The sequence below is a fragment of the Lacerta agilis genome, chromosome 6, assembly GCF_009819535.1.
Source record: "Lacerta agilis isolate rLacAgi1 chromosome 6, rLacAgi1.pri, whole genome shotgun sequence".
Classification (NCBI taxonomy): domain Eukaryota; kingdom Metazoa; phylum Chordata; class Lepidosauria; order Squamata; family Lacertidae; genus Lacerta; species Lacerta agilis.
This window is the reverse complement of record NC_046317.1, coordinates 20276315-20303612: the sequence shown is the minus strand read 5'-3', so window position 1 is coordinate 20303612 and position 27298 is coordinate 20276315. Positions and strand designations below refer to the sequence as shown.

Below are 27298 nucleotides of genomic sequence, written 5' to 3'. Positions count from 1 at the left end.
GTACAGAATGCAGCTTTTACTGCTGTGGCTTCTATATTATCCTGTAACAAATATTTTGTTGAATATTTGCTCATGTTTATGAAGCTAACATGATTTTCCTTCAGAGTATTTCCTTGTAAATGTTACGATAGCCTTCCAATGAAATGTTGTTCATTTGCAATGGGCTTGTCGGTATTGTATTCAACAAGATGCTGTCCAAAGAAGAAGAAACTCAAAATAATTGGGGGATGTGGTTAAGAACCTCAGAAAGAAACCAGAGGCTGCAATCCTATGCACGCTTTCCCCTGACAGCTACCTCATCTGCTCAGTTGCAAAAACCAGGCTGAGGGAATGACTGACTTCTATGTGTTGGCCCCACAATATATTGAGATAGCTCCATGTTTGTCATGGTGACCATGAAGTGCTGAGCTGGAGCAGTTGAGGCGGACCAGGTATGGTCCCTGAAGTCTTGCAAGGCCACCATCAGCAGTTCTCCAACTCCAACAATTCTGTCTCTCTGGCCCAACATGAGGAGTTGTAGCTCACATCTGGCTGCCAGGCAAATAGGTTTCTAGGTGAGGAAGATGGTTTTCTAACCTGGCATTCAAGAACAGAACCACCAGTTGTGAGAGCACATTGATGTAGCTACTCAGGCTTGTTTAATTTTTTTTTTTGGGGGGGGGGAGGCTCATAAGAGATAATTGCTTTGAGCCACTTGATGCCCCATCTGCTACGATGTACACCCTTGTGCAAATTAATTGAAACAAAGCATGTTTTCTATCTTACTCATAATCCTGTACTCAAAACAAACTCAAAAAGTCAGTTGATCATTATGGTGTTGGATGCCTGCGGCCAATAGAAGGAATGATGCGCTTGCCACAATATATTGAGGTTCTATGAAAGAGTTATTCCAGAGCTGGAAAAGAGGTATCCTGACGGTACTGGGATACTGCAGCAGGACCTAGCCCCCTGTCACACATCGAAAGTGGTGAAGAAATTCATGACAGAGCAGCAAATACAGGTACTTGATTGGCCAGGGAATTCCCAGGACGTAGATCCCATTGAGAATTTGTGGGCTATATGAAAAAGTCACCTCCGTGCTGCAGACTGTACAACTATGGAGAAGCTCATTCAGGCGCTGATCCAAGTGTGGTACAGGGATCCGAAAATCAACAGTGACTGTTCGAAACTAGTACACTCCATGCCAAACTGTGTTCAAATGCTGCTTAAAAATAGCGGAGGTCATATCTGTTACTAATGTACGTATATGTGAGTTTTGTACATGCATATGTGAGTTTTGCACAATAAACTACATTGTTTGTTTCAATTAATTTGCACAAGGGTGTAGGTGCCCCTCAGCAAACATGATACTTCCCTTGCCAATAACCCAATGCTAAAGAAAATATCTGGAGGATCAGTGTGAACTTAATTACATAATGCTAATGAAACAGATATGAAGATGCGGGGGGGGGGGAATTGAAACTTTCTTTATTGGGGAGAATCAATACAATAAAAGTCTGTGTACTGCCAAAATTTGCTGCTCCAAAACCTCAGGCCAAATTATTCAAGAATGGCAGGAACAATGTATTTATATGGAATGTTAAAAAGAGCTAAGGAACCTAAAAATGTACGCTGTAAGGCATAGAAAGAGGGGGATTTAATGGAACTATTGTAGAGCTGGAGTCCTTCAGTGGTTTAGGGATGAAAACTCCTATTATAGACCAATGGAAGAAACAGCAATTAATACCACAGTAAAGAATTTATTATGAATGGGTGGAAGTACTAGGAAAAACCATTGTAACAGACACAATTATGTTATTGGCACATGTTTAAAAACCTGGGATAGATTTAAAAAGAAGTGCTAGCATCAGAAATTTCCCCTTTAGCATAATATTGGTGAAGGATTGTTTAATATGGGACAACTAGGGAAGTTCAATGTTTGGGTAACTGGCATATATATATATATCAGGTTGGGGTGCAAATTAATATTTTTTTCTATTGGTTCATCAAATTAGAACACCCTTGAACAGATTGCCACGTAAGCGAAGGATAAAAAGGGGAAACTGAGTTTTAAAAATTAATATAATGAAGGAAAAACTTTTTGTTTGCAAAAATGTAGCTGTGAATGCTTCTTTGCTTTTAAAAGGAACACAAGTTCCACAAAACATACAAGCTCATTAAAAAAAAAAATGATACATGCTTAGAGATGTATGGGCCTGATGATGTAATGTGTTGTCCTTTGGTTGCTTGTTTGTTTTGGGTAACATTCTCCATAGCTGCAATCTATGCCATTATTATTACAGTGGTACCCCGCAAGATGAATGCCTCGCACAACGGAAAACTCGCAAAACAAAAGGGTTTTGCGAGTTTTTAGTTGACTCGCGAGACGAATTCGTCTATGGCTGTTTTTCGCAAGATGAATTCGTCTGGCGAGGTACCACTGTAAGCCGGCACCGGAGCCGTGCGGTGCCGCGTGACTCTGGGGCCGGTCGGGGGCCGTGGGATCACGCCCGCCCACCGAAGATGGCGGCGCGATCCCACGGCCCCCTCCAGACCGGCAACGGAGCCGCGCAGCGCCGTGTTTTAAGACTGCAGCGAGCGAACAGCAGCGCAGCTGTTCGCTCACTGCAGCCTTAAAACGCGGCGCGGCGTGGCTCCGGTGCCGGTCGGGGGGGCTCCCCGGACTTTCCCCCCCATAGGAACGCATTAATTAAATTTTAATGCATTCCTATGGGAAAAGCTGCCTCGCAAGACGAAATTTCCGCAAGACGAAGAGTCTTGCGGAACGAATTAATTTCGTCTTGTGAGGCACCACTGTATTATTATTATTATTATTAAAAACAAAATAAAATTTAAAAAATCCTTCCAGTAGCACCTTAGAGACCAACTAAGTTTGTTCTTGGTATGAGCTTTCGTGCGCATGCACACTATACTCGGGAGTTTTCAGGGCAGTTCACAAGACCACAACATATAAAATCAAACCAAAAGCAACAACCCAATGATCCCCACCCCCCAAAAAGCCACATTCTAAAAGGGGCTGCGTGTCAATAAGATCAACAAAGGCCTGGTTAAAAATGAATGTTTTTGCTTGGTGCCTAAAGGTGTATAATGATAATATGGCCACAGTTACCACGGAAGTTCAAAATGATGAAGAAAACCAGAGAAAGTAATTGGTAGTTTTGTGCAGAAAGAAAAGGCGATATTCATCATTTGTAGTGGAAGTACCAGAAGGTGAGTGATTTTGGGACTATGGTAACTTAATAAAGGATTTCTTTTCTTTTTTCTTTCCCCTCACCACCTCAACCCTTATTTGCAGGGTTGCTTTGTTCCACAAATATATCAAACAAAAGTACTACATATTTTAGCAATGGCAAGAATTTTAAGTGCCCAGGAAATTAGAACCAGGGAGTTGTGGGAGCAAATGGATAATGCAAAGTTGATAATGTTGATGTAGGATAAAATTAAGTATACAGGAGCAGCGAATGAATGGAAATCAATAATCTACTTCATTTAAAAACAACAGGGAATGTCAGGAAGCAAGACCAATGATAAGCTGTTGTAGATGTACAATCATAGTTTAATGTAAATTAATGGTGAACGATTAAAGCAGAACTACGTAAGTTGTTGATAAAACATTTATAATTTTAATGTTTATAGCAGTGTTCTCAGACCATCTCAAATCTAAGCATGGGTCCAAAAGGTTTTTCCTGCCACTTTCCCCAGGAAAAGTGGCTGTTTAGCACTGAATGGGAACAAACATCAATTGAGTTTTCTTCAGACTGATGTTTGTTTTGATTCAGCACTAAACAGTGGGTTTTCCTGGGGAAAGCGAAGGAACAAAAGGAAAACATTTCTGACCCGTGCTTAGAAGTCATGTGATGAGCAGCAGTGTGGATGAGCCTAGAAGTCACTGTCACACTTTTAGCAATTTAAATAATGTGCCCCCCCCCAATATTTAAAATTGTAAAGTACTTTGGGCACCCTGTAGAAGTATACAAATGCAATAAATAAAGATCAAAACAAAATTTAGATCTAAAACCCACCTTATAGATTTGAGGAATGACAATGTAGAAATGCTTGTGCTGTTCACCATTGAAATTTTGCAGCTGGGCAGCATATTCATTTTTGTTCTCGTCAGCCATGTGTGTACGGAGATTTAATTGCTGCTTTGCCTAATAAGAGACAGTTCAATGACAACGTTTTCTAGAAGTCTTCTGTTTAAACAAAATCTTACTTAGCAACATGGTCATTGTAAGTGAAATGCCATCACCTTTCATGAGCCCTGGAGATGCCCTTGTATCCTTTACCTTACATTAGCATTTGCAGGGTCAGTAGATGGTATTTAACTAAATAAATGCATGAGTGGAATGACTTTTCCACCTTTTGTTCCCCTGTGTATGCCCTGTGTTGTACCCAAATCTGCTTCAGTGGATTGGAGGAACAACCTAAGGTGTATAAACTTCTCTTTATAAACATTCATAACCACTCCAAAACATTTGTAGTAGCTTGTTCTTATTTAGAGAAAAGCATCTGACTTTTTAAGCTGTGCATGTGCTATTCTCAAACAAAACATTTAAAATAAGGAACTGCCATGTACACATATAGAGAGACAATATGTGACTGTTTCACCAACACTACTTTGTACAATACCATTCATTTCAAGTGACAACAAATATGGCACACAACCCCATATTGCTGAAAGTTCCTATTTCAGCCACTAAAGTTTTCTTTTTGCCAGCGGCAACCAAGATGATACCATCCAGAAAACTGCAACTTCCACTGAACGAAACGTCCTGGTTGATCAAGCCACAGTTCTTTGCTACTTCTGAATCTGCAAACTATGGCTTTGGCAAACCCTCCAAAACAGAACGGCAAGCCAAGAGCAAACTGTGGCTTGCGATTCTGGTTTGAAGCGATTGCACAAACCACGCTCTGGCAATTCAGATGTAACAGCAAACTGTGACTTGATCAAATGAGAAACCGTTCTAATAAACTAGGCCCTATGAAGGTGGTGGTGTTAGGACACGTGCACACAAAATTTGTTCCTGATCCTCCGAATCTTTGGAGAATAACAAAACATGATGTCTGAATGCAGCCACTGATTCACTGTCCCCTTGGTTGGCACATTAAGTTTTAAAAAGATAGCATTATTTGAAAAAATGCAAATACTGTTATAGGAATAAAATAATAATAATAATAATATTTACCTTTTCAACATCCGCTTTAGTGGCATTAGTATCATTGTCCAGTCTCTCAAAACACTGCTGTGCTTTTTCTGCTTCTCTGCACTCTCTCTCAAACTTCTTTTTACTCTACAATGGTAACATCATCATGTTATTATTTTTTACAAAATACTATAAAAAGACACGCTAAAGTTCAAATGTGTATACCCATATAAATACTCATATACTTGCTCCCACTCAACTATTTAATATGGTGGAATCCCACTAATTTCTATTAGTATACTATGACTGACAACTTTTAAACAAAAGTGAGGTTTTGTCTTATGTAGTTCATTTTTATTTTTATGCAAAGCCAAACAAAAAAAGGAAACGAAAACTGAAGTTAAAAAAGACACTTGCAAAATCCTCACTGTTTTTAAAAGATCCCAATAGCAACATATATTTAAATCTTCCATTCTACTGTGCTTAGGGGCTGGTTTCAGCAACCATGTTAAGAATCATAGAGCTGGGAGGCATTTTCAATAAATTCTGACATAGTTGAAGTCTGTAAATCCTTCAAGGCAGAATTCCTGTTGAACTGCACATTGAATTGCTCAATAGGTTGCACATTGAGAAGTTATGAGCTGTAATGGTCTCTGCAAACACAGCAATCTATCTGGTCTATTCAACAAAAAAATAATGCAATGGCTCAATGATAACGAAGTTAATTTCTTTAACAATTGCCCACCAAACTTTGTAATCCTAAAAGTAAACAGGAAAAGACAGGGGTGAGAAGAGAGAAGAAAACTTACATTATCCATCTGCTTCCAACACATGTCAAGATACTGCTGAGCCTTTCGACCTTCTTGAAGGTGCTGCGAAATTATGAACGAGAGGGTTTTAATTTCTTTTTCTTTCAAAATATGATACGGCATTTATAGTCTTTTGATTGCGTGTACTAAAGAAACCCAAACAACAACAGTGGCTTATTTTGCACCTCAAAGTAAATCTACTTGGGTCTGTTTATTTCCTCCTCACTACTGCACGGAGGAAACAAACCTGTTCCAGCAAACCACAATGCACATTGCTTCCTCCAAAAGAAAAACTTTCCACACTTTCCACTGCTCTCCAATCTACTGAAATACAGCAGAAGGAACTGGATTTCCACCCATTTTGTGAAAAGTGAAACAATTGGACAAACATCAGTTCTATTTAAGCGACACTTGAAAATATTACCCTATTTCTATGGTGTACCTTGGTTCTTGAACGGAATCCGTTCTGGAAGTCCATTCAACTTCCAGAAAGGATCGAAAACCAAGGCGCAGCTTCCGATTGGCTGCAGGAGCTTCCTGCACTCAATCGGAAGCCGCGGAACCTGCGTTGGACGTTCGGCTTCCAAAAAAGGTTCGCAAACCGGAATACTCACTTCCGGGTTTGCGGTGTTCGGGAGCCAAAACGTTCAAGTCGCAAGGCGTTCCAGAACCAAGGTACAACTGTACTTTAAATGCCTTTACAACAGACAACAGTTGTCCACAGAATAAAAAAAACACAAAGTTATTTATTTCAGTCATTTGTATTCCAGCTCTCCTTAACACCTGAGGAGGCATAAAATCGAAGTATAAAAAAGGCTGCAGTCCTAAAACACACCCAAGTTAAGGGACAAGCCACTATTCCTGAATGCTGTGCAGTGGGACTGGCTTCTAAGCAGGCACCTGGAGGAATGCACTGCACAAACACTAACATTCTGAAAGATAACATAGCAAGCAGTGCTTTATTAAATTGGGCAGCCTTCCATTCTGTTCAGAAGCATGCTTGCTTCTGTGGTACACTGTTCTCTTGTCACAGAAGTATGGGAAAAAACCATGCAACTCAAATTTGTGCACCACTACTACACCAAAGAGGAGTTGGTCCAACAGACAAGACCTTGATAACTGTGAAAAGAACAATCGCATAAACGCTACAATCGTGAACCCCTCGTGATTTACCATTTTCCTTTCTGTTTTGAGTTCATGGGAATATCTCATCAGTTCTCCATATACCCTATGTCCCAGTTCTTCTGCTACTACTTCTCTCTGTCCCGCGTAGTCGTTTAACTCGTTAAGGATATTATAAAAGGCTATACATGAGGTAAACCTGGCAATACACAGTGAAGAAGAAGGAGGGAAACAAATGTCATGTTTCTATTTATCCGGAAGTTACAGCTTTTGTTCCATAAAAGGACCACAAAATATGTCACAATTAGCACAGGGTACACCTTGATAAAATGAATTGCAGAAAGATGGCACAGTGGAGATGCCCCAAATACACTTCTCTTCACGCACATTGGTTGTTGTTGTTTTTTTTAAATGAAAACAGATTTCAAAAGGTAGAAAAGAATAAAGAACACTACCTGGAAAGCCCTGCAGTATAGTGGTATCTCCTAAGATGCGAAATGGAAGAAGGAATGAGCCTAGGAAAGGACTTAATTTCCTAGGCTTGGTGAGCTGAACTTGTTGCAGAGATGATTTTGCTTGATCTTGAGGGTGGAACATGCCAACCATGCCACTCCTATGCACCCCGATGGATGGATCTACTGAACAAGTTTGCTACCAGCTCTGAAGACCAGCTGCCTGTTTGCCTGCTCACCTCTTTGGTTGGAGGGGAAGGTGCCACACTATTGCTGGCACTAAAACAAAGGGGGAGCAGGGTGGGAAGAAGGAGGAAAAAATAAGGGGAGAAAATGTGCACGGAAGGGGAGAAACAAACAAACATGTCACTGTATTTTATTTTATTTTATTTTATTTTAAAGACCTCATAAGCCTGTGGAATGTTTGCCATCTCTTTTAAGTGGTCAGGTCTTGAGCTCCATATCAGCTTCTGGAAGTGCTGTCATCTAGGTTTGTGTTTTGTTTCGTTCTTTAAAAAAAGGTTAAAATGAAGCGGAGGGGCTCAAAATGATCTTCCATGAGAAATAGTGTGTAGCTGATAAATCTCATCAATAACTGGATTTTGGGCTAAATGACCTAGCTAGGTCTCTTGTAACCCAGTGAATACCGTCTTCCTTCAATGATGGGCTTCAATTGTAAAATCAGCCTTGAACAATCTCTGACCAGGGCATCTGAAAAAAATTATTGCTGTCCACACTGGTAAAAATGGAATAACCTAAATTTCACCTTTTTTCTGTGTTAAGGGTGGCCAAGCAATCAATGTTAGTAGGTTGGTGGTGGTGAGCATTTGCTATTTTTTCCCCTTATACTATACTGAAAGTCTGTTAACTATATAAAGTACAGAATAGAGAGAAAGTTACTCCACCCAACAAGCCAAGACTGACAAGGACAAACAGCTTTGCAGCGTTCCTCTATAGTAGTTTTCAATGTACAGCTTCACAAAGGAACTTAAAAAAAACCCAACTACATAGCACTCAACCCATACCTTTTTAATCAGGGAGCGCTGACACTGCAAAGTGTCACTATACTTAAGTTCAGCTTTGAGCTGAAGAAAATTAATGTGCCATGGCTGGTGTCTAGAAAAGCAACAAAAATAATATTGCTAAAATAATGAATTCAGGTCTAGTTGGAAAAACAGCAAAAATGAGGAGATAAAATGGCTTCTGGGCTTTCCTATTTCAGATAACAGAAGGGAGGTTGTGTGGTTTGGTGATTCTCCCTACGAAACACTTGGCGATATTCAACTATTCCTACTTAGACCAGATCCGCTGAAATTTCTGAACCTAAGTTAGCCATGTCCGTTAACTTCAATGGGGCTATTCATGAGTAGTAATGCGGAATACTACTGATTAACTCCACAAAGAAAACTATATGTCAAGGGAGAAGAATTCTAGCATTCTTCCCAATATGCCAGTTTTCTGCACATGGAATTTCTTTTGTATGGTAGAGCATTCAACCGTTACTTCCTACCTAAAGTATGTGGTACAGCCCAGAGTCTAATTTACTTCCTCATCTGCTATGTGTGAGAACCAAGTCTTAGAATTCACAGCAAAGCTACATGGGTATAATGTTAGGGATTCTCAGGAGAGTTAAACACGTTCTCAAAACTAAAATATTCAACATTCTTTGGAAAGAAGTGCAGAAAGTGTTAATAATGCCTTCGCTTTCTGAATACAGAGACACCCCTTATATTTGGTCATTAAAAAACCAAACTAATATAAGCTGGTATGAAATTAACGGAACAATCCTAACTAGGTCTACTTGCAAGTAAGTCCTATTGAATTAAATTGAGCTTACTACCACGCAAGTAGAAGTAAAAACAAAACAAAACCAGCCTATCACAAAGGTACACAGATGTGTAAAAATATTTAAGAATTAGGCCCTCATTCAAAGTATTTCCAGAGAATAACAGTCATTGAGCACTGAGATATTCCCCCCCCCCCTGACAGACAATAGAAAACGAATGCTCATTTTACCTGGGTTCTTCATCTTTGGATGAACGTTTAGGACAGTACTTCTTCACCAGATTTCTGTTAAGGGAAGAAAACATAGTGTTCTACTAAATAAGGACGTTAAAAAATTTCTGTTAGTATTTGTCTAAGGATCGGTCTCAAACTTGGTGAATAAGGAAACAGCCCTTTGTCCTCAGTTTACAGTTCACGCATCTTCTGTGAGGAGAATCTACTTCAATAAACACCTTGTGATGTAATCATTTCTGAATGCCAGGACCTCTGTCAGAAGATACCTCTATTCCTCACAACATTAAGATGTTTTTCTTGACAATATCAGAAACAAGGATCCAGGAGCATACGCTAAAGATGTAGTTTATGATAATGAAACAGTCACAATTTATTCTTCTCAGAAACCAAAACAGAAAAGAAGCCTATTTTCCTGTTTACAATATTACAAGTTGAGGAGCTGTCGTACAAGAGAATGAAGTGATCTACGAAAAGCATCAAAGCGAGGTGCATGTTTTAATATCTATCCATTTCTGGACAAAATAAATGCAGAATGCCCTTGGTACAGTACTAATAAACATGGGTGCCTGAATTCTCGCAAATGTTGCAAGCAGGAGGAAGTGAAAATTGTTCCACCGCTGAGAAACTAGGAACACAGCCAACCTATTGTTTTTATCTTATGCTTATATAGAGTAGAACGACTAAAACAAAGAAAGGGCCAAAAATGGGGGGGGGGGAGGAATTGTCCTATAGACACTGCAAATTAATTTCTAATGAAGTATTATACACTTCTTAGCAGCCTCTTTCCAGAATGGTAAAAAGATGCCTTGTTTCAACCAGACAGAATAGACTATTCTCCAGATGATGCTAAAGAGCAGCAGTAACAGAATGCCTAGTTTAATACATTTTAAAGAGTTCAGCAGGAATTCCAAGGATTCCAGAGGCCTCAAGTTACTTCACTGCCCACAAATATTCCCACAAAGGAATAATGTATATATTTCATGTTCTTCAGCAGGAAATCTATTTTCTTTCCCCAAGCGATGCATTAAAGAAATGGAACTAAACTTCTGTACAACTTTCCCCTTGGGCTATTAGTCCCACTACGGATCCTGGTTTTATTACCAAACCTTAAAGTCAAACTCTCTTGCTATACTCATTGGGTATATAAAAGTTATATTGCTTCTAAACACTACAACATTCACATAATCCCATGGAAAGAAAAGTCACAGAAGTTAGCAATGAAGAAATAAATAGGTTTTTGAGTTATTTAAAAATAGCAAGAGCCGATGACAATAGGAAACTTTCCCCACAAAGGGAAACTATGGAAGATGGTTTGATTTAAACATTAACATATGGTTAACACATTCAGTTTAAGAGGCCATGATAGAATGTTGATGAAAATGTATTCTGTTATACTAGAGATCTGAGTTCTCAACCCATCTCTTCAAAAAGCACTTGTATCTACTAGTACAGTCGTACCTTGGAAGTTGAACAGAATCCGTTCTGAAAGTCCGTTTGACTTCCAAAATGTTTGGAAACCAAAGTGCGGCTTCTGATTGGTTGCAGGAAGCTCCTGCAGCCAATTGGAAGCAGTGGAATCCCTGTTGTACGTTTAGCTTCCAAAAGAACGTTGGGAAACCGGAAAACTCATTTCCGGGTTTGCGGTGTTCGGGAGCCAAAATGTTTGAGAACTAAGCTGTTTGAAAACCAAGGTATGACTGTATATGTAATGTAAAGCTATCTGAAGAAGTGTGCTTGCACACAAAAGCTCATACCAAGAACAAACTTAGTTGGTCTCTGAGGTGCTACTGGAAGGAATTTTTTATTTTATTTAGCTTTGTTTATGTCACACTAAAGAAAGAATTGTGTGATACATCACAGCAAACAGTGATGTTTAGTTCCCCTTTTCCTTATGGGAGTAAATTGGTTTTCTTTTCAGAGGGGAAGCCAGTTGGCTATGACAAGTTTAGGAAACCCTACTATTGCAGTATGGAAGGCCCACTCCAAAGCTAAGACTCCCACAAATCACACTTTTGTTTAGTGGCATTATGTAAGTGCCATATAGTTTCTAGGGCAATATAGATAATGGAAACACAACCATGCAATGCAAAGAAGGTGCAGCTACACAAGCAAGACTTTCTGGAATTTATCAGAACGGAATGGATGTCAAGAACGGATGCAAGCAGAATTATAAGATCCAGAAACACAACAACAACACACAAACATGCCAAAGTCTTGAAATAGCATTTTACTAAATTTCATCCTCGGGGAAAATAGCTGCAAACTTGACAGTACTTTCCCAGGAAAATTCTGAATTTCTGACAAATTGCTTTGTTTGTGCAGCTGCTCTTCTTCTGTGACCAAGAACTAGCACAGCCAAGCCAGAAGCATGAGAACCTACCGGTAGTTGGTCCACAGTCAACGTAAAGTGCCACAAACCCAATCCTACTGGGCTCAACGTGAATGTCAAATATAAAGATAAGGGAAGGGGTTCCAAATACATTAGACAAGGAACAGACAATAAGGTTATCTGGATGCTCACACTTACATATTAAGGGGGAGGTAGGGCAACGCTCCAATTTAATGCTATTTGGGGGGGGGGGAAACAGGTACCAACTCTGCTGTAAGAACAACAACAACAATGGCTTGAAAAAATAGGCTAGTTTTAATGTTCAACAAACCAAGTACATTACTGGCGGACCTCCGGAACTGATTATGTCCCTAAGCAGAGGTTCCACTGCATGTGCTTGCCAGGGATAGAAGGTAAACTATATTGTTTCATTTATTTGAAGAAAGAAATGAGTGAATGAAACACTCCATCTTCCACACGTGTGGAAGAAAACCATGCACTTGTTACATATCAAGTTAAACAGCAGGCCTGTCTTACTCATAGGCGCTAGGGGTGCGGGGCACCCAGGTGCCGGGCTCTCAGGGGTGCCAGGCTGAGAGTCTGGGGCACGAGAGTTAAGTCTGGGGAACAGCCTGCCCGTTGGTCGGAGCGCAGCAGCGGGCTCTTCTGCTGCGGGCGGCTCTGTGCCATGAGTTCGGGGGTGACAGAGTCAGCTGGCCGGCTCCGCCCTCCTGCGCACCTGGGACTGGGCAACCGGGGGGGGGCGCCGGACGGATCTTTGCACCCCGGGACCGCATATGCTTAAGGCAGCCCTGTTAAACAGGACCAATGTAACCTAACAACAATGAAGGTGCACTGCTGGATAAAATATAAATGATTCTCAGCTGGTATTCCAGCACCCCAAAGGTTTGAGTCATCGCTCAATACACGTAGTAAAGAGTTCACTATTACGCAGCAATCTGAGTGGGCTATAGTTTTGTGCATTTAAAAATTCAGATTATACTCTCTCATGCTTCAGTAATAAGCAACAGGGAAGTTACCTTACACAAATAATGCACTGAGCCGTAACAGCCTGTGCATTTTGTAGCCATGATTTTACTTGCAAAAACAAGTTATTTTTAGAAGGAGCTTGTTAGGTTTTTTACCTTCCTTAATGTTCTAACTCGGAATGCAAGTTTTAATCAGCTTAGTCTGTTGAAAAATCAAGGTTGGAGGGGAGAGACAATTTTAATCATTGAGTCTGAATGTTAAGGACACTTAAGTTTATTTTTCAAGGCTCCTTGGGTTCTGATACGTTACTGTAAGGGGAACAATTTTTCAGCTATTAAAAGACCTTTCTTAATAGGTATCTCTTGTCCATTAAGTCATACATTATATTAACATATCCTTTAGTATCTCAAAAGGCACCTTTGTGGAGGCTTTGTTAATACAAAGCAACCGGCAACAAAATGTTGCAGTGTAGCCTTACCTCCAAATAGGAGTCCTCCTGTTCAGCTAGGCAGCCACCCTCCTTTGGGATACTCTATTCCGTTCCCCACCCCACGCCAGCTTCCCATCCCACCCCCCAAATGTTTAGGTAATTGACAAACTGCCAAACACAAAAATGATAAATCAGTTTTAAAAAAAACCTTTAGCTGGCTGACAACCCCAGCTGAAAGCATTCCCATGGAGAAAAGGGTCCCAGGGAGGTACAGCCTGCTATGAAATGAGAATTTATTGGGTATTTATTATCTCACCAGTTTCCCTACCTACTAGATACACTGTTTAGACAATGCACATGATTCTGATGCTTCCCTCCATATTTCAGGAAGACTCAGTACTGTATTGAGATTTTGGTAATACAAATCATATGACCAAATATAAATATAAATATTAGATTTATTATGACATGGTGCAGCACTCTGAATATATATATATATTTTAAAATTAGATACTGGACTACATCGCTTGTTTTGGGAAAACATATACTAAAGGTAGACGACGATAGATCTGGCCAAAAAGAGGGAAATGTCATTCTTAAGCTACCTAAAGCCATACCTTTCTACGTTACGTTATCCATCTTTCATCTCTATGTCTGCTCACAGAGCTGAGCAAAGTGGGAAGGCTTAAAATCTAACTCATTATTATTCAGGAGACAATAATGCTGTAACCAGGCAACTGCACAAGAGAGCCTTTTGAAGAGATTTTCTGGTGTGTTGCAGATAAGAATGGAAAATACTTACCAGGAAAGCACACGCATGCATAAGCCATTGACAGACTGGACTGACAGTGGGGGAGGGTCACAACTGCAGATTACTAATTGCCATGCAGATAGCTAACCCAGGTTCTGCAATTTTGCAATACAGTAATATTGACACTAAATTCCTTAAAAAGGCTGCAATGCATAAATATGCACCAGGGCAACTAGCAATCCTGGCCCGACTGCACTGGCTGCCGATTAGTTTCAATGTACTGGTGTTGACCTATAAAGGTAAAGGGGGTAAAGGCGTGAAGGACCCCTGGATGGTTAAGTCCAGTCAAAGGTGACTATGGGGTGCGGCGCTCATCTCGCTTCAGGCCAAGGGAGCCGGCGTTTGTCCATAGACAGCTTTCCAGGTCATGTGGCCAGCATGACTAAATGGCTTCTGGCGCAACGGGACATCGCGAGGAGTGCCACAGCGCACCGAAACGCGGTTTACCTTCCCGCCGCAGCGGTACCTATTTATCTACTTGCACTGGTGTGCTTTTGAGATGCTAGGTTGGCAGGAGCTGGGAAAGAGCGACGGGAGCTCACCTCGTCGTGTGGATTTGAACCGCCAGCCTTCCGATTGGCAAGCCCAAGACGCTCAATAGTTTAGACCACAATGCCACCCACTCCCCTATAAAGCCTTACACAGCCCAGGACCTCAGTACTTTATAAAGACCGCCTCTCCCCATATGAGCCGACCTGGACCCTGTGCTTGTCACCTGAGGCCCTTCTCTAAGTCCCCAGGAGATTCAGAGGGTAGCAACATGAGAATGGGCCTTTTCTGTGGTAGCTCCCTGTCTGTGGAATGCTTTCCCTAGAGACACTCACCTGACACCATCATTACATGTCTTTAAGTGCCAGGCAAAAGATTCCTCTTTACCCATTACATTGGAGGGGGGGGGGTAAGGGGAGAGACTGTTGTTATGGTTATTTATTATTATTTTTGTATTATGCTTTTTATTATGTTTTTAGTATTATGAACTGTATAATGTCTTCTTAATGTTGTACATTGCCATGGAATCTTTTGATTTGAACACTTTAAAAAAATATTTCAGATAGAAGCTGTTCTATTTTTGCTTGTTCAGATTCAACTTCTTATGGAACTCTCACCTGAGATTTCTAAACAAAATCAAAAATTCTTTCCAGTAGCACCTTAGAGACCAACTGAGTTTGTTTTTGGTATGAGCTTTCGTGTGCCTGCACACTTCTTCAGATACACTGAAACGGAAGTCACCAGACCCTTAAATATAGTGAGGGAGTGGGGAGGGGTATTACTCAGAAGGGTGGTGGGAATGGGTGATCAGCTGATAGGTGTGGAAAACCTGTTGACGACTCTTACAGGGAAAGGCAAGGGGTGAGATGACTAAAGATAGATTTCTAGTTTGTGATGGTCACAAATCTAATTTAAATGGTTATGATCAGAGTTCTAGTACTATTGTTATCTACTGCATTCACAAAAGAAAAGGAACGCTAATTAATGGATTTCACTTTGTACCATTACACAGTAATGAATAAGATGCACTATTTCAGGGGTGGCCAACTCCCAAGTGACTGCGATCTACTCACAGAGTTAAAAACTTTCAGTGATCTACCCCCTTTTGGGGGATTCAGGTCAAAGTTGTTGAAGTTTTTTTTAGGAACAAAAGCCCTGTTTTGGGGGTTTCAGGTGAAAGAGTTGCTGAGCTCTTTTTTAGGGAGGAGGAAAGCCCCGTTGAGCTTTTTTTAGGCGAGCCAAAGTTGTTGAGCTTCTATGGGGGGAGCCAGTGATCTACCACAGACGCCCAGTGATCTACCGGTAGATCACGATCTACCTGTTGGACGTGCCTGCACTATTTCATAGCTGAATGGTGACTAAAAATAGGGGCTTTTTCACAGTGGTGCCCTGCCTTATCTCCAGAATGCTCCATGGAAAAAAGAATTTGCCACTGCCACTGTATTTAATTAGGCTTCACTGGAAGAAATTTAAACACTTGCTTAACTTTGTCAATGAAATCAACGGGTCTTCAGAACCAACTCTGGCTGGATTGCGCACTGCATGTAATAATGATGATGATGATGATGATGATGATGATAATAATTTTATTATTTATACCTGGCCCATCTGGCTAGGTTTCCCCAGCCACTCTGGGCAACTTACAGCACATACAAAAGCATAGTAAAACGTCAAACATTAAGAACTTCCTGATACAGGGCTCCCTTCAGATGTCTTCTAAAAGTTGTGTAGTTTTTTATCTCCTTGACACCTGAAGGGAGGGGATTCCACATGCAGGGCGCCACTTGCTGAGAAGGCCCTCTGTCTGGTTCCCTGTAACTTCACCTCTTGCAGTGAGGGAACCGCCAGAAGACCCATGGAAGAGGACCTCACCTCAGCGAACGATGAGGATGGAGACACTCCTTCAGGTATACTTGGCCAAGGCCATTTGGGCTTTAAAGGTCAGCACCAGCACTTTGAATTGTGCTCGGAAACGTACTGGGAGCCAGTGAAGATCCTTTAGGATCAGTTATATGGTCCTGGAGGCTGCTCCCAGTCACCAGGCTAGCTGCTGCATTCTGTTCATGAAACAAAGGCATTCTACCTCCGATAAAAACTTTTGTAAATAATAATGGGGCGGAATAACTTTCAGCACAAAATCGCTTTTGAATAAGAGTCCATTTGCACAGTTGTTCAAGGAAAGTCTGCCACATCTACATTTGGATAATAATCAACATCTTATGTTTTCAATTTCAATTAAAGAAGAACAGCCTTCAGAAACAAGAGCCCAAATCGTGACCATTTGTTTCCAATTTAGAATTCAAACTAGTAGAGCATCCAGACAGCTTGCCAAGTTTCTAAATATAGTCATTTAGGTAACTAAATCTTCATTTGGCTGTGCACAATTACATAGTTTCCCACTGCAGAAGATAATCAAGCCATTTAAACAACTTTCTTCAGCTTCCAAATCAAGGAATTCCCTCAAGATACTTTGCTGTATCGTGTTACAACGGAATTGTCCTTGACTGGAAATCTAGAATATGGAATACACATTACTCATTTCTTCAGAGAGAAGCCACTCGGTTATTGTGAAGATGAGCGTTTATAATATAACTCAACAAAGCCGCACTCAGGAAATGAGTATTAATGTGAAAAGAACAACAACAGTTGCTTATAAGAAGAAAGAAAGTTAGCCTTTAGAACAGTTAGCTGTAGTCAAGAGAGGAAGTAAACAGAACAAACTGTTTCCCCTTTTAAATCAACATTGGCTACTTTAATTATAAACAACAGCTGATAACTTGATGTATCCATATGTATCTAGGATTAGAATGGATAATTACAAAACAAAAACAAAACCCCTACAATGGGGTCAGGTCCTGCTTGCAACTGAATGCAGACAGAGAAGACACCACTATCAAGGTAAGAGCAACTGAGGCTCAGATCCAGAACTTTCTGAGAATCAAAACTGTTCCCCATTATTTATCTTGGAATTCCCGATTTTTCTTTAATAGCTTCTAAGACAATATTAAAGTAAAAATAGAGCATACCCACAAACATCCCAAATTACTAACATTTCAGAAGAAACTACAAACCCAGGTTACTTGAAAGCTGATACCGTATTTTTCGCTGCATAGGGCACACTGGACCATAGGGCGCACCTCATTTTTAGAGGAGGAAACAAGAAAAAAACATTTTTTTCTGGTTTTCCTCCTCTAAAAGCCCTGTTTTTTTGAGGATCAGCTAAAGGTTTTGCAGCTTTTTTTGCAAAGGGAAAAACCCAGGTTTTTTGAGGATCAGCTAAATGTTTTGGAGCTTTTTTTGCAAAGGGGGAAAAGCAAAGCTCCTTTTGCAAAGGGGGAAAAGCAAAGAGGAAAAGCCCCATTTTTATGGGATTCAACTCACATTTCTGCAGCTTCTAAAGGAAAGGGATGCTTTTCTACAGTTTCCAGACAGATAATCTAATCAGCCAGTCACATGTCACTGGGGAAACAAACAACCTCCCTCTGCAGCACATTCAACAATCGAGGCCTGGGCAAGAGGGCGGGGCTGAAAGGAAGCAGGGGACTCTTATCTCTCTCCCGATCTCTTGCTGATCAGCTGCTGAGCGGGGTCCTTTCAACACCCCCTTTTTTCTTTGTAAAATAAAAAGCATGATCCTCTTTTGTCCCCTGGGCAATTCAGCTCCAGGGACCACCATTCGCTCCATAAGACGCACAGATATTTCCCCTTACTTTTTAGGCGTAAAAAAGTGCGTCTCGTGGAGCAAAAAATATGGTAGGTGAAGTCTTTTGAAAAATGCATATATAGTAGACCAGTTAACACCAAAGATTAAGTTACAGGTGAGTAGCCGTGCTGGTCTGCCATAGTCGAAACAAAATAGGAAATTCTTTCCAGTAGCACCTTAGAGACCAACTGAGTTTGTTCTTGGTATGAGCTTTCGTGTGCATGCACACTTCTTCAGATACCAGGACTTCCATTTCATGCGGCTCAATGTGGTGCCTTCCATAGTTCCAGTTACAGGTGGGTAGCCGTGCTGGTCTGCCATAGTCGAAACAAATTTCCAGTAGCACCTTAGAGACCAACTGAGTTTGTTCTTGGTATGAGCTTTCGTGTGCATGCACACTTCTTCAGATACTTCAGATACCAAAGATTAAGATACGCATACACTGTTGATGGAAAAGAGGCTTAAAATATATATCGGTTAAGTTCCATGTGGAAAAGTTCACAGCCAAAAACCCACTCACTAAACTGGTACAGAAAAGCAGTGCACACACTTTATTATGCAGCCCTACATTTACTTTTCCTGCAATTCTGATAATACAGAGATACAGACTCTGCATGTGTCAAAACAAGAGAAAAAATATTGAAGCTTCGTTTGCTAAGACATGATAGGTGGTAGTCAACTACCGGTAATTTTTTTTCTCATGGAGTAGACCCACTGAAATCAATCAACATTACTATGTTGTCCATTCATTTCAATGGGTCAAATAATTTGATTCTATGCTTTGCTGTGCATATTAAAGGACTGGGTCTCCAGAATCTATTACAAGATTCCCTGCCGATCTTCTACGCCTCTACGTAAAACTAGCAGAAGTCTTCAGCACTACTGTTTTGACTCGGGGGGGGGGGGCTGTCTCCATGCAGTACTTAGTGCTGCAGAAGGGTTTCTTCCAGAGTAGGGTCACTGCTTGGTGCCTCTTACAACTCACCCCAAAACCCCAGGAGGAACATGTCTACATGCAATGGGAACTGGCTAGAAAAACTAGAGCAACAGGATTTCCCCTTGCTTTCCAAAGGTGGCCAGTGGTGCCTACCCACAAATGAAAATGAAGATAGTAGAGGAAAATGCTGACGTTTCTTTGATGTTGTCACCACATGCTGATGGAAGCACACACAAAAAATAACCACCCACAGCTTGCCTCTTCAGCAATACAAAGCAGCTGCAGTGGATGCAGCAAAGCAATTCTGGATGTGAGTATATTTACTCCTTTACACACAGATAAGCTTTACAGCCTTAAAAGAAAACAAGGCAGTGCTCAAATTTTAATTCGGAGGTTTTTCGAGCACCCTTCCCCATAGCAACCATAATGGAAGAAGTGTGAGCCACAGTCCTCAGTGTAACACAGTTAAGGGGTTTCTCCATTCAATGCATATTGATCAAGACCAGTGGTCAGCAAACTTACCGCGCCCTGGGCCGGTGTCTCCAGCGCCGATTGCACGGCGGGCTGGAGGAGCGCGCGCCCATACGCGTGCGCACACGCTATTTCTGGCACACTTCCGGGTCGGAGAAGCACCGGAAATGTGCACGGGCGTCCTCCGACCTCGATGAGCACCGGAAATAACACTTGTGCATGTGCACAAGCTATTTCCAGTGCTCCTCTGACCCAGAAGTGGGCAGCCACGCCGTGCTGTGCCGGTAAGAGCTGACGGCAGCAGCGGGCGGTGGGGGTCGCCGTGGGCCGGATAAATGAGCCAGCCTTAGTTTGGAGACTTCTGAACAAGACGGGTCCATCTCTGCCTTGCTTATTTTGGAAAGCATGGTATGCTACTTGCAAGCTTGTATTTGCTTGTGCTGAATGACAAACATGTATCTGCTTTTGCCGCAACAGGGGGATAAAAAATTATGTTGCCCGTGAATCTGTAGTAAGGAGTAACCAATTCAGATGGAACAGAAAAAGTGATTTTAGCTACGTGGATCAAGTATGGCTATTCTTCCAGGGCAACAATATTTGCACATTCGGTTTCTCCTACAGTACGGGAACTACTTTTAACTAAAAACATAATTAGGAAATAAAAAAACAAAAGAAAACAACAAAACAGTTTAAAAGGTAATAGAAGTTTGAAGGGTAATGGAACTTGTAAAATAAAGCTTACCTCAATTGCTTTGCATAATTCTGTTCAATCTCTATCCTTTCTTTAACGAATTTTGCATATTTTTCCAGGAAGTCAATGCCCCACTGTGTGTGCTTGTCTAAATTGTCGAACTGATCCTGTAAAACACAAGCCAGGAAAAAAAAATCTAAATTGAACAAGATGACACGCACCCACATTGTTTTTAGATACTACGTTCTGTCTTCTACACATTTAGAGAACTGAAAATATAAACATAATCAGACAAAGGAAGAAAACAGGCACTAGGATACAGTACTTCAATACAGAATGTGCTTTTTTATTTTTAGATAGACACAATCATAAGAGCAGTCCTGCTGAATAAGATTGACAGTCTATCTAGTTCAGCATCTTTTGGAAACGAGGTCCAGCTGGGGTCGGGGGTCAAGATTTAAGGAGCTGAACTGTGGAGCTTGCAGTATGTATTTGAATCCCAGGCTCTGTTACCCTTTTGCTGCTGACTTAGCTCCCCTGTTCCCCAGAAGAGCCATATCCTTTTCCAACACCCTTGCTAGGGACTAAATTCTCATCTCTAGTTCAGCAACCCAATTTTGATCCTACACAGTGAATCACTGGAGGTTTCTGTACCAAATGTATTTATTTATTTATTTGTTTTATTCTACAGTATTTATTGATCAATTTTCTATACTGCCCTTCACCCAAGGATCATAGGGCAGTTTACAAAATAAAAACACAAAAATATGTAACATACTTAGAAACAAAAACAAAAACACCCCCAACACAGTTTTAAAGGCCATAGATTGTTTAAACAAAATAAAATTAAAAAATTCCTTCCAGTAGCACCATAGAGACCAACTAAGTTTGTTCTTGGTATGAGCTTTCGTGTGCATGCACACTTCTTCAGATACACTGAAACGGAAGTCACCAGACCCTTAAATATAGTGAGGGAGTGGGGAGGGGTATTACTCAGAAGGGTGGTGGGAATGGGTGATCAGCTGATAGGTGTGGAAAACCTGTTGACGACAGTTGTTGGTAGATTGTTTAATTAGCCAAAGGCCTGGGAGAACAGGAGTGTTTTTGCCTGACACCTAAAGATACGTAACAAAGGCACCAGGCGGGCCTCTCTGGGGTGAGCATTCCACCAGTGAGGAGCCACCACAGAAAAGGCCTCTTCTCATGCTGCTACCCTCTGGGCCTTTCATAAAGGAGGCACATGAAGAAGAGCCTCAGATGATGATTGCAGAGTCCAGGTCTGTTTATATGGGGAGAGGTGATCCTTGAGGTATTGTGGTCCCGAGCCATTTTAGGCTTTATAGGGGAGCAGGGAGCATTTTAATCGGGCCCAGAAACTAATTGGCAGCCAGTGCAGTCAGGCCAGAATGGGCATTACTGTATATGCTGAAACCTTCTCACCCTGGAGAGCAACCTGGCTGCTGAATTCTCTCACACAGCACTTACATATCTATATATTATGTAGAATTACTACGGATTATAGTACATCTTTGAAATATACTCTAGGATTCAGATAGCTGAGCAAGAAGGAAGCTACTATTGCGGTGTTCCCCAAACTCGGGTTTCAAGCTGTTTTCGGACTACAATTCCCACCATCCCTGACCACTGGTCTTGCTAGCTAGGGATGGTGGGAGTTGTAGTCCAAAACCAGCTGGAGACTCAAGTTTGGGAAACACTGTTGTAGTGTTTTCTGAGCTCAGACGAAGTCCCTACTGGATTCTCTCCTTAGTAATGGTGGTGGAGTTCACTTTGGCAGATAACTCCTTCTTACCTGTGTCCCCCCACTTTAGAGTTGTGGCAATGTTGTGGCTGTCGCCTCCCTCAAACTCTACTAATGCTTATCTCCTGGCCTCAATGTGCCTCCAACTGTTCCAGTTTTAAACACGCCACAGTGTGGTGAAGCTGAGTGGGTTCACCAGAGAGGAGCAAACCGTCCACATGAAGTAAATAAACCAAGGCTCTGCAGCTACTGTTTGGGCCACAGAGAAGAGGAAGATGAGACAAAGGGAAACCTCAATGCTTCAATGCACAGAGACTACACTTGAACTGTTCATGATCGGCGAGAGGCTTAGTTCTAAAAGCATGCCCATAATTGAAACTTGCGCTTCAGGCTGATTTCATTTTTATTAGTTTGCCTTGTTTAAGACGATTGCTTCAACTGCAACTTAGCTTTAATGTTCAACAAACCTAGTAATTAACTGTTTGATATTCAAAACATGTGCATAGTCTCAGACTGCCATTAAAGCCATTTTACATTGCATGCAATATATTTGAGAATATATATAACACCTGAAGATTAGACGATACATAAAAATTAATGACAATGGTAGATGGTAAAGCAATATGAGGCAGCAAATGGAAGCCAAAACTCACCCTTAAAAAGAATGAAGGCTGTCAGGTTTCTATTATTATCATCCTCTCAGTCATATCCAACATACTGGGTAAATATTGCCATATATTACATCCCAACCACATTATAATTCATCTACTTCTTCATTGCAACGCATGTATGTAGACTAACACTGCATCAATAAGAAGGAATGTGAAGATGTGCTGCTGACAAACTCAAAACACTGGATCCTTAAAGACCAGCTTGGTCACTGTAGTGCTCTACTCTTTAATAATATTAAGCATTTCTAGCATGAAGAGGTTAATAATCCAGGAACCTTGTTCTTTGCAAATGATGAAGCATTTTGGGGGGTGGGGTGGGGGAGGGACAACAACAGAGCACCTCCATAAATCCATAGCCTCAACCACACAGAGATGTGATACATCTTCATCACCCTATGTAAGTGAAAACCTAGCTTGAAACATGGCCATATTTTTGCTAAAGCGCCACTCATTCTTGGACAACAGCCTTGTCTGTGCTGTGTGATACGGTACTAGCACATCACTATGGATCTTAAATCACGAGTCCAAGTATGCGCTGGGAAGTAGGCAAGGCAACGTTTGGGTGGGGGAAGGGTGTAACGTCCCATGTACAGCTTTGAAATAACTATCTCATCCATTCATCACAACGCATTTCATTAAGTTAATCGTTACTAGAATCTGGCTATTCTCCGTTTTGTTCTGCTTTATCCATTTGCTTTGACTATTTCACCCTTGCACCGAAACTCCAATAAGGTGCTCTGGAACTGAACCAGCAGTCAGAGACATTAGAAAAAGCTTCCTGCCGTGAACACAAGAACAATGCTTTTGCTGTCCTAGTTTGGACTTCTTAGTTCACTGTTCTGACACACTGCCAGGTCTGTGGAAAACTAGTCAAGTGCCATCTAACATTGCTAGATTTCCTCACAAACAAAATTCAAGCAAATTTGGTGGGGGGAGGCAAGTAAGCAATTTATCTCCTACCACTGGATCCCAAAGCACAACTTGATTTGATTAATGGAGTAAAATCTCATACCTAGTCACTCTCAGAATCCAGGAGAATTCTCATCTCATGACTTTGCCTCTGAATACCAATTGTTGGGGGACAACAGGAGAGGGCTATTGCCCTCAAGTCATGTTTTGGAGCTCTCCAGAGGCAACTTGTTAGCCACTGTGAGAAAGAGGATGCTGGACCAGATGATAGCTATTTGGTCTGATCCAGCACTGCTCCTCTTACATTCTTTTTGTTAAAAGTTGAAGTCACCAGGCTCACTTGGCAGCAAAGCAAAGACCAATCTACACTGCACCATGCCCAAGGTAACTATTGAGATAATATTATCACAAGACGATGTATGTATAGTGGCTTTGTCATTTGTTAGGGTTCACTTCCTACTCTCAGAACTGGTGTTCAGTTTTATCCCCAAACAGATCCTATGTTCCCCTGTGATTAGAGATATTAGACCAGAAGCATCTAACCTGTGGTCTACTAGATGCTGCCTTACTACAGCTCCCATTAACCTTGACCGTTGGCCATGCAGCTGGGACTGATGGGAGTTGAAGTCCAGCAGCATCTTGAGGACCACGGGTTGGCGACCACCAGATGAGACTGAAGGAGGACTGGGCATACACATATTAGAGTTGAGACGCTGGCAATGGAAAACATGTTTTAGAATTCCTACAGCCAAACATGGCATTCGTTACCATCGAGCAGAAGAAGGTGGCATCTTATCACACAGTTTTCTACTGCGTAGGAAATAAGCATGGCAAAGTAGAAGTAGAATATACCCATTATCAATATTACAACCACAAACTGAAAGCAAAGTCAACTAGGAATTGGCATATTTTGCAACTGCAACTGCAGAGTATTGCTTTAATGCATGTAGGACAGGTGTCGGCAAGGCTATCCGGCCATGGGCTGGATCAAGCCCACAGAGAGTGTATTGCTTTAATGCATGTAGGACAGGCATCAGCAAGGTTATCCAGCCATGGGATGGATCAAGCCCACAGAGAGCATCTATGGGCTGGACATGCGCAGTGAGATGCCGGAAATCGCGTCTGCGCATGTCCAGATGCCGAAAATTGCGCCTGCGCAGGCGCAGTTTCCGGCATCACGGACATGCACAGACGCAATTTCCGGCGCCGCTTGGCAAGTCGCCGCACTGCACTGGTTTAAAACTGCCTTCGTGGGCTGCATCCGGCCCACGGGCGGAGGTTGCCGACCTCTGATGTAGGAAGATTAGAGGTTCTCAAACTATCATAGAGAGCCACAGGGTCATCCTATATGAAAATTGAATATTAAGAGGTTCCCTGTGGGTTTCAAAAGAAAGTCTAAAAGTGCAAGGCTTTTTGTTTTTTTCTTAACCAGGATGTAGGAGTTCAGCCTGTGCTGAACAATGCTGTATTTCCCCTTTATGGTGGTGGTGATCAATCTTTGTCTATAGCAGTGACGGCCAAACTTGGCCCTCCAGATGTTTTGGGACTACAACTCCCATTATCCCTAGCTAATAGGGTCAGGGGTCCGGGATGATGGGAACTGTAGTCCTAAAACAGCTGGAGGGCCAAGTTTGGTCATCACTGGTCTATAGCTACCCCAAGTGGTATCTGTAGTACAAAGCACCTTCCACCAACATCATCTGGTGCACCAACTGCACCCTTTTATGGATAAGGATGATCTTGCAACAATTCATGTTCTTGTAAGTCAATGTTAGGTTGCTATTATGCATAATATATAGCGCTGCCTTCAAAAAGGATCTCAACCAGGGGTCCCCAAACTAAGGCCCGGGGGCCGGATGTGGCCCAATCGCCTTCTAAATCTGGCTCGCGGACGGTCCAGGAATCAGCGTGTTTTTACATGAGTAGAATGTGTCCTTTTACGGTGGAACCCCGGGTTACGCACGCGATCCGTTCCGGGTCGCCATGCGTTATGCGTGCGTGCGTATCCCGAACGCACGAAAACCCGGAAACCTGGAAGTAGCGCGAAGTGCGCAGAAGCATTCTGCGCATCCGGGGGTCGTGCGCATGTTGTGGGCATTCTTAACGCAACCCGGAGCGTGCACAACCCGGGGTATGACTGTATTTAAAATGCATCTCTGGGTTATTTGTGGGGCCTGCCTGGTGTTTTTACATGAGTAGAATGTGTGCTTTTATTTAAAATGCATCTCTTGGTTATTTGTGGGGCATAGGAATTCGTTCATATATTTTTTTCCAAAATATAGTCCGGCCCCCCACAATGTCTGAGGGACAGTGGACTGGCCCCCTGCTGAAAAGGTTTGCTGACCCCTGATCTCAACCTTCACTTGATACAAAAAAAAATGCAGCAAGGTAATTAATGAACAGGGACCAAGTACAGTATAACCATCGTATTACAATAGGTATATGCAGCGGTAACCTGTTTGTACACATCCCTAAGATGGTAGTTAGGCCAAGGTGCACACAATAAATGTATTTACCACTCTCCACAGACCCTAATAATGAGGCTGAACCCAGGACAGTTAGGAACTCAAGCTTGGATATTTTATTTCTGGAAGAATTTCTCATTGGGTTTATCTAATTCTAACTCTTATCCAACTAGGTCTATCTAACCCACTAGGCCTGATCCTTTTAATCTTTTCCATTGTGTACCTCAGTTGTCACAGGTAAAAGAAAGGACTTACCAGTATAAAGAATGGCAGAGCTATGTACACCTGCAGAGTATTTATGATCCTGGATGGCTGATAACCTTTGCAGGTGTGGCTTTTGCCCCCCCCCTTTTAGGTCAACATTATCCTCAAAGAATTTAAGACTTAAAACACAATCATGTTCCCTTGGGAACTAAGTTAAATGAGCACAGAAGAAGTGGTCCATTCACCTGCAATACTTTCTTGAGTGCTGGAGCAAACAGCAACCTGCAATTCACTAACATAGTGACTGAAGTATCTGTTTTCCAAGAAGCTTAAATCAGCATGAGGCATGTGAAGGGTGCCTTTGATGAGTAACAAAGAGAGGATGGGGCTGGGGGGGGGCAGAGATAAAAATTGTGGAAAATATTGCTATGGTTAATTATACTTGTCTGCTATTGCCAGAGTTAGAGCATAGCACCTCCCCAGCTAATACAACACTTATTTTTAACTATAAGTCGTATGACTTGTTAATTAATGTTCCATTTATTATTATTAAGTCACTTGGGCTATGATGATGAGCCCTAGCAGATATTTAACTTCAGCTTTCAAGCAGAATGAAGCTCAACGCTTCCATACCAGAAGAGAGAGTCATAGTCTACTAAGGCCTATAATGAATCGCAGAGCAGCATTCAAAAGGGAGTACTTTAACTGAGAATTTACATTTCTGCAGCTGTTTAATGGTTTTTGGAAAGGACACGCTTAAGAGTCGCTGTTCCACAATTTAGAATATTTGAAAATGTACACATGGAACTAATATGCACAGTCCTTTTATGGCTGACTTGTTGTCATAGGAAGTAACTATGTTGAAAGCGTTCCAAAATACCAACATCTGCCCA

The 27298-nt window shown here is 41.6% G+C and overlaps 1 protein-coding gene across 4 annotated transcripts in view; it reads right to left on the bottom strand.

Moving 5' to 3' along the window:
- Positions 1-27298, bottom strand: part of FNBP1L (formin binding protein 1 like) — a 76622-nt gene that overhangs the window by 26008 nt on the left and 23316 nt on the right. For 3 of the 4 annotated variants that reach the window (XM_033151546.1, XM_033151544.1, XM_033151547.1), the window contains exons 2-7: positions 20449-20564; positions 9544-9597; positions 7127-7274; positions 5954-6016; positions 5187-5291; positions 4023-4151 (exon numbers count right to left, since the gene is read on the bottom strand). In XM_033151546.1, the coding sequence (XP_033007437.1) occupies positions 4023-4151; positions 5187-5291; positions 5954-6016; positions 7127-7274; positions 9544-9597; positions 20449-20564 (615 nt within the window). Of the gene's footprint in view, positions 1-4022; positions 4152-5186; positions 5292-5953; positions 6017-7126; positions 7275-7530; positions 7858-9543; positions 9598-20448; positions 20565-27298 lie in introns of those variants that run through there. The other variant, XM_033151545.1, reaches the window with a different exon arrangement.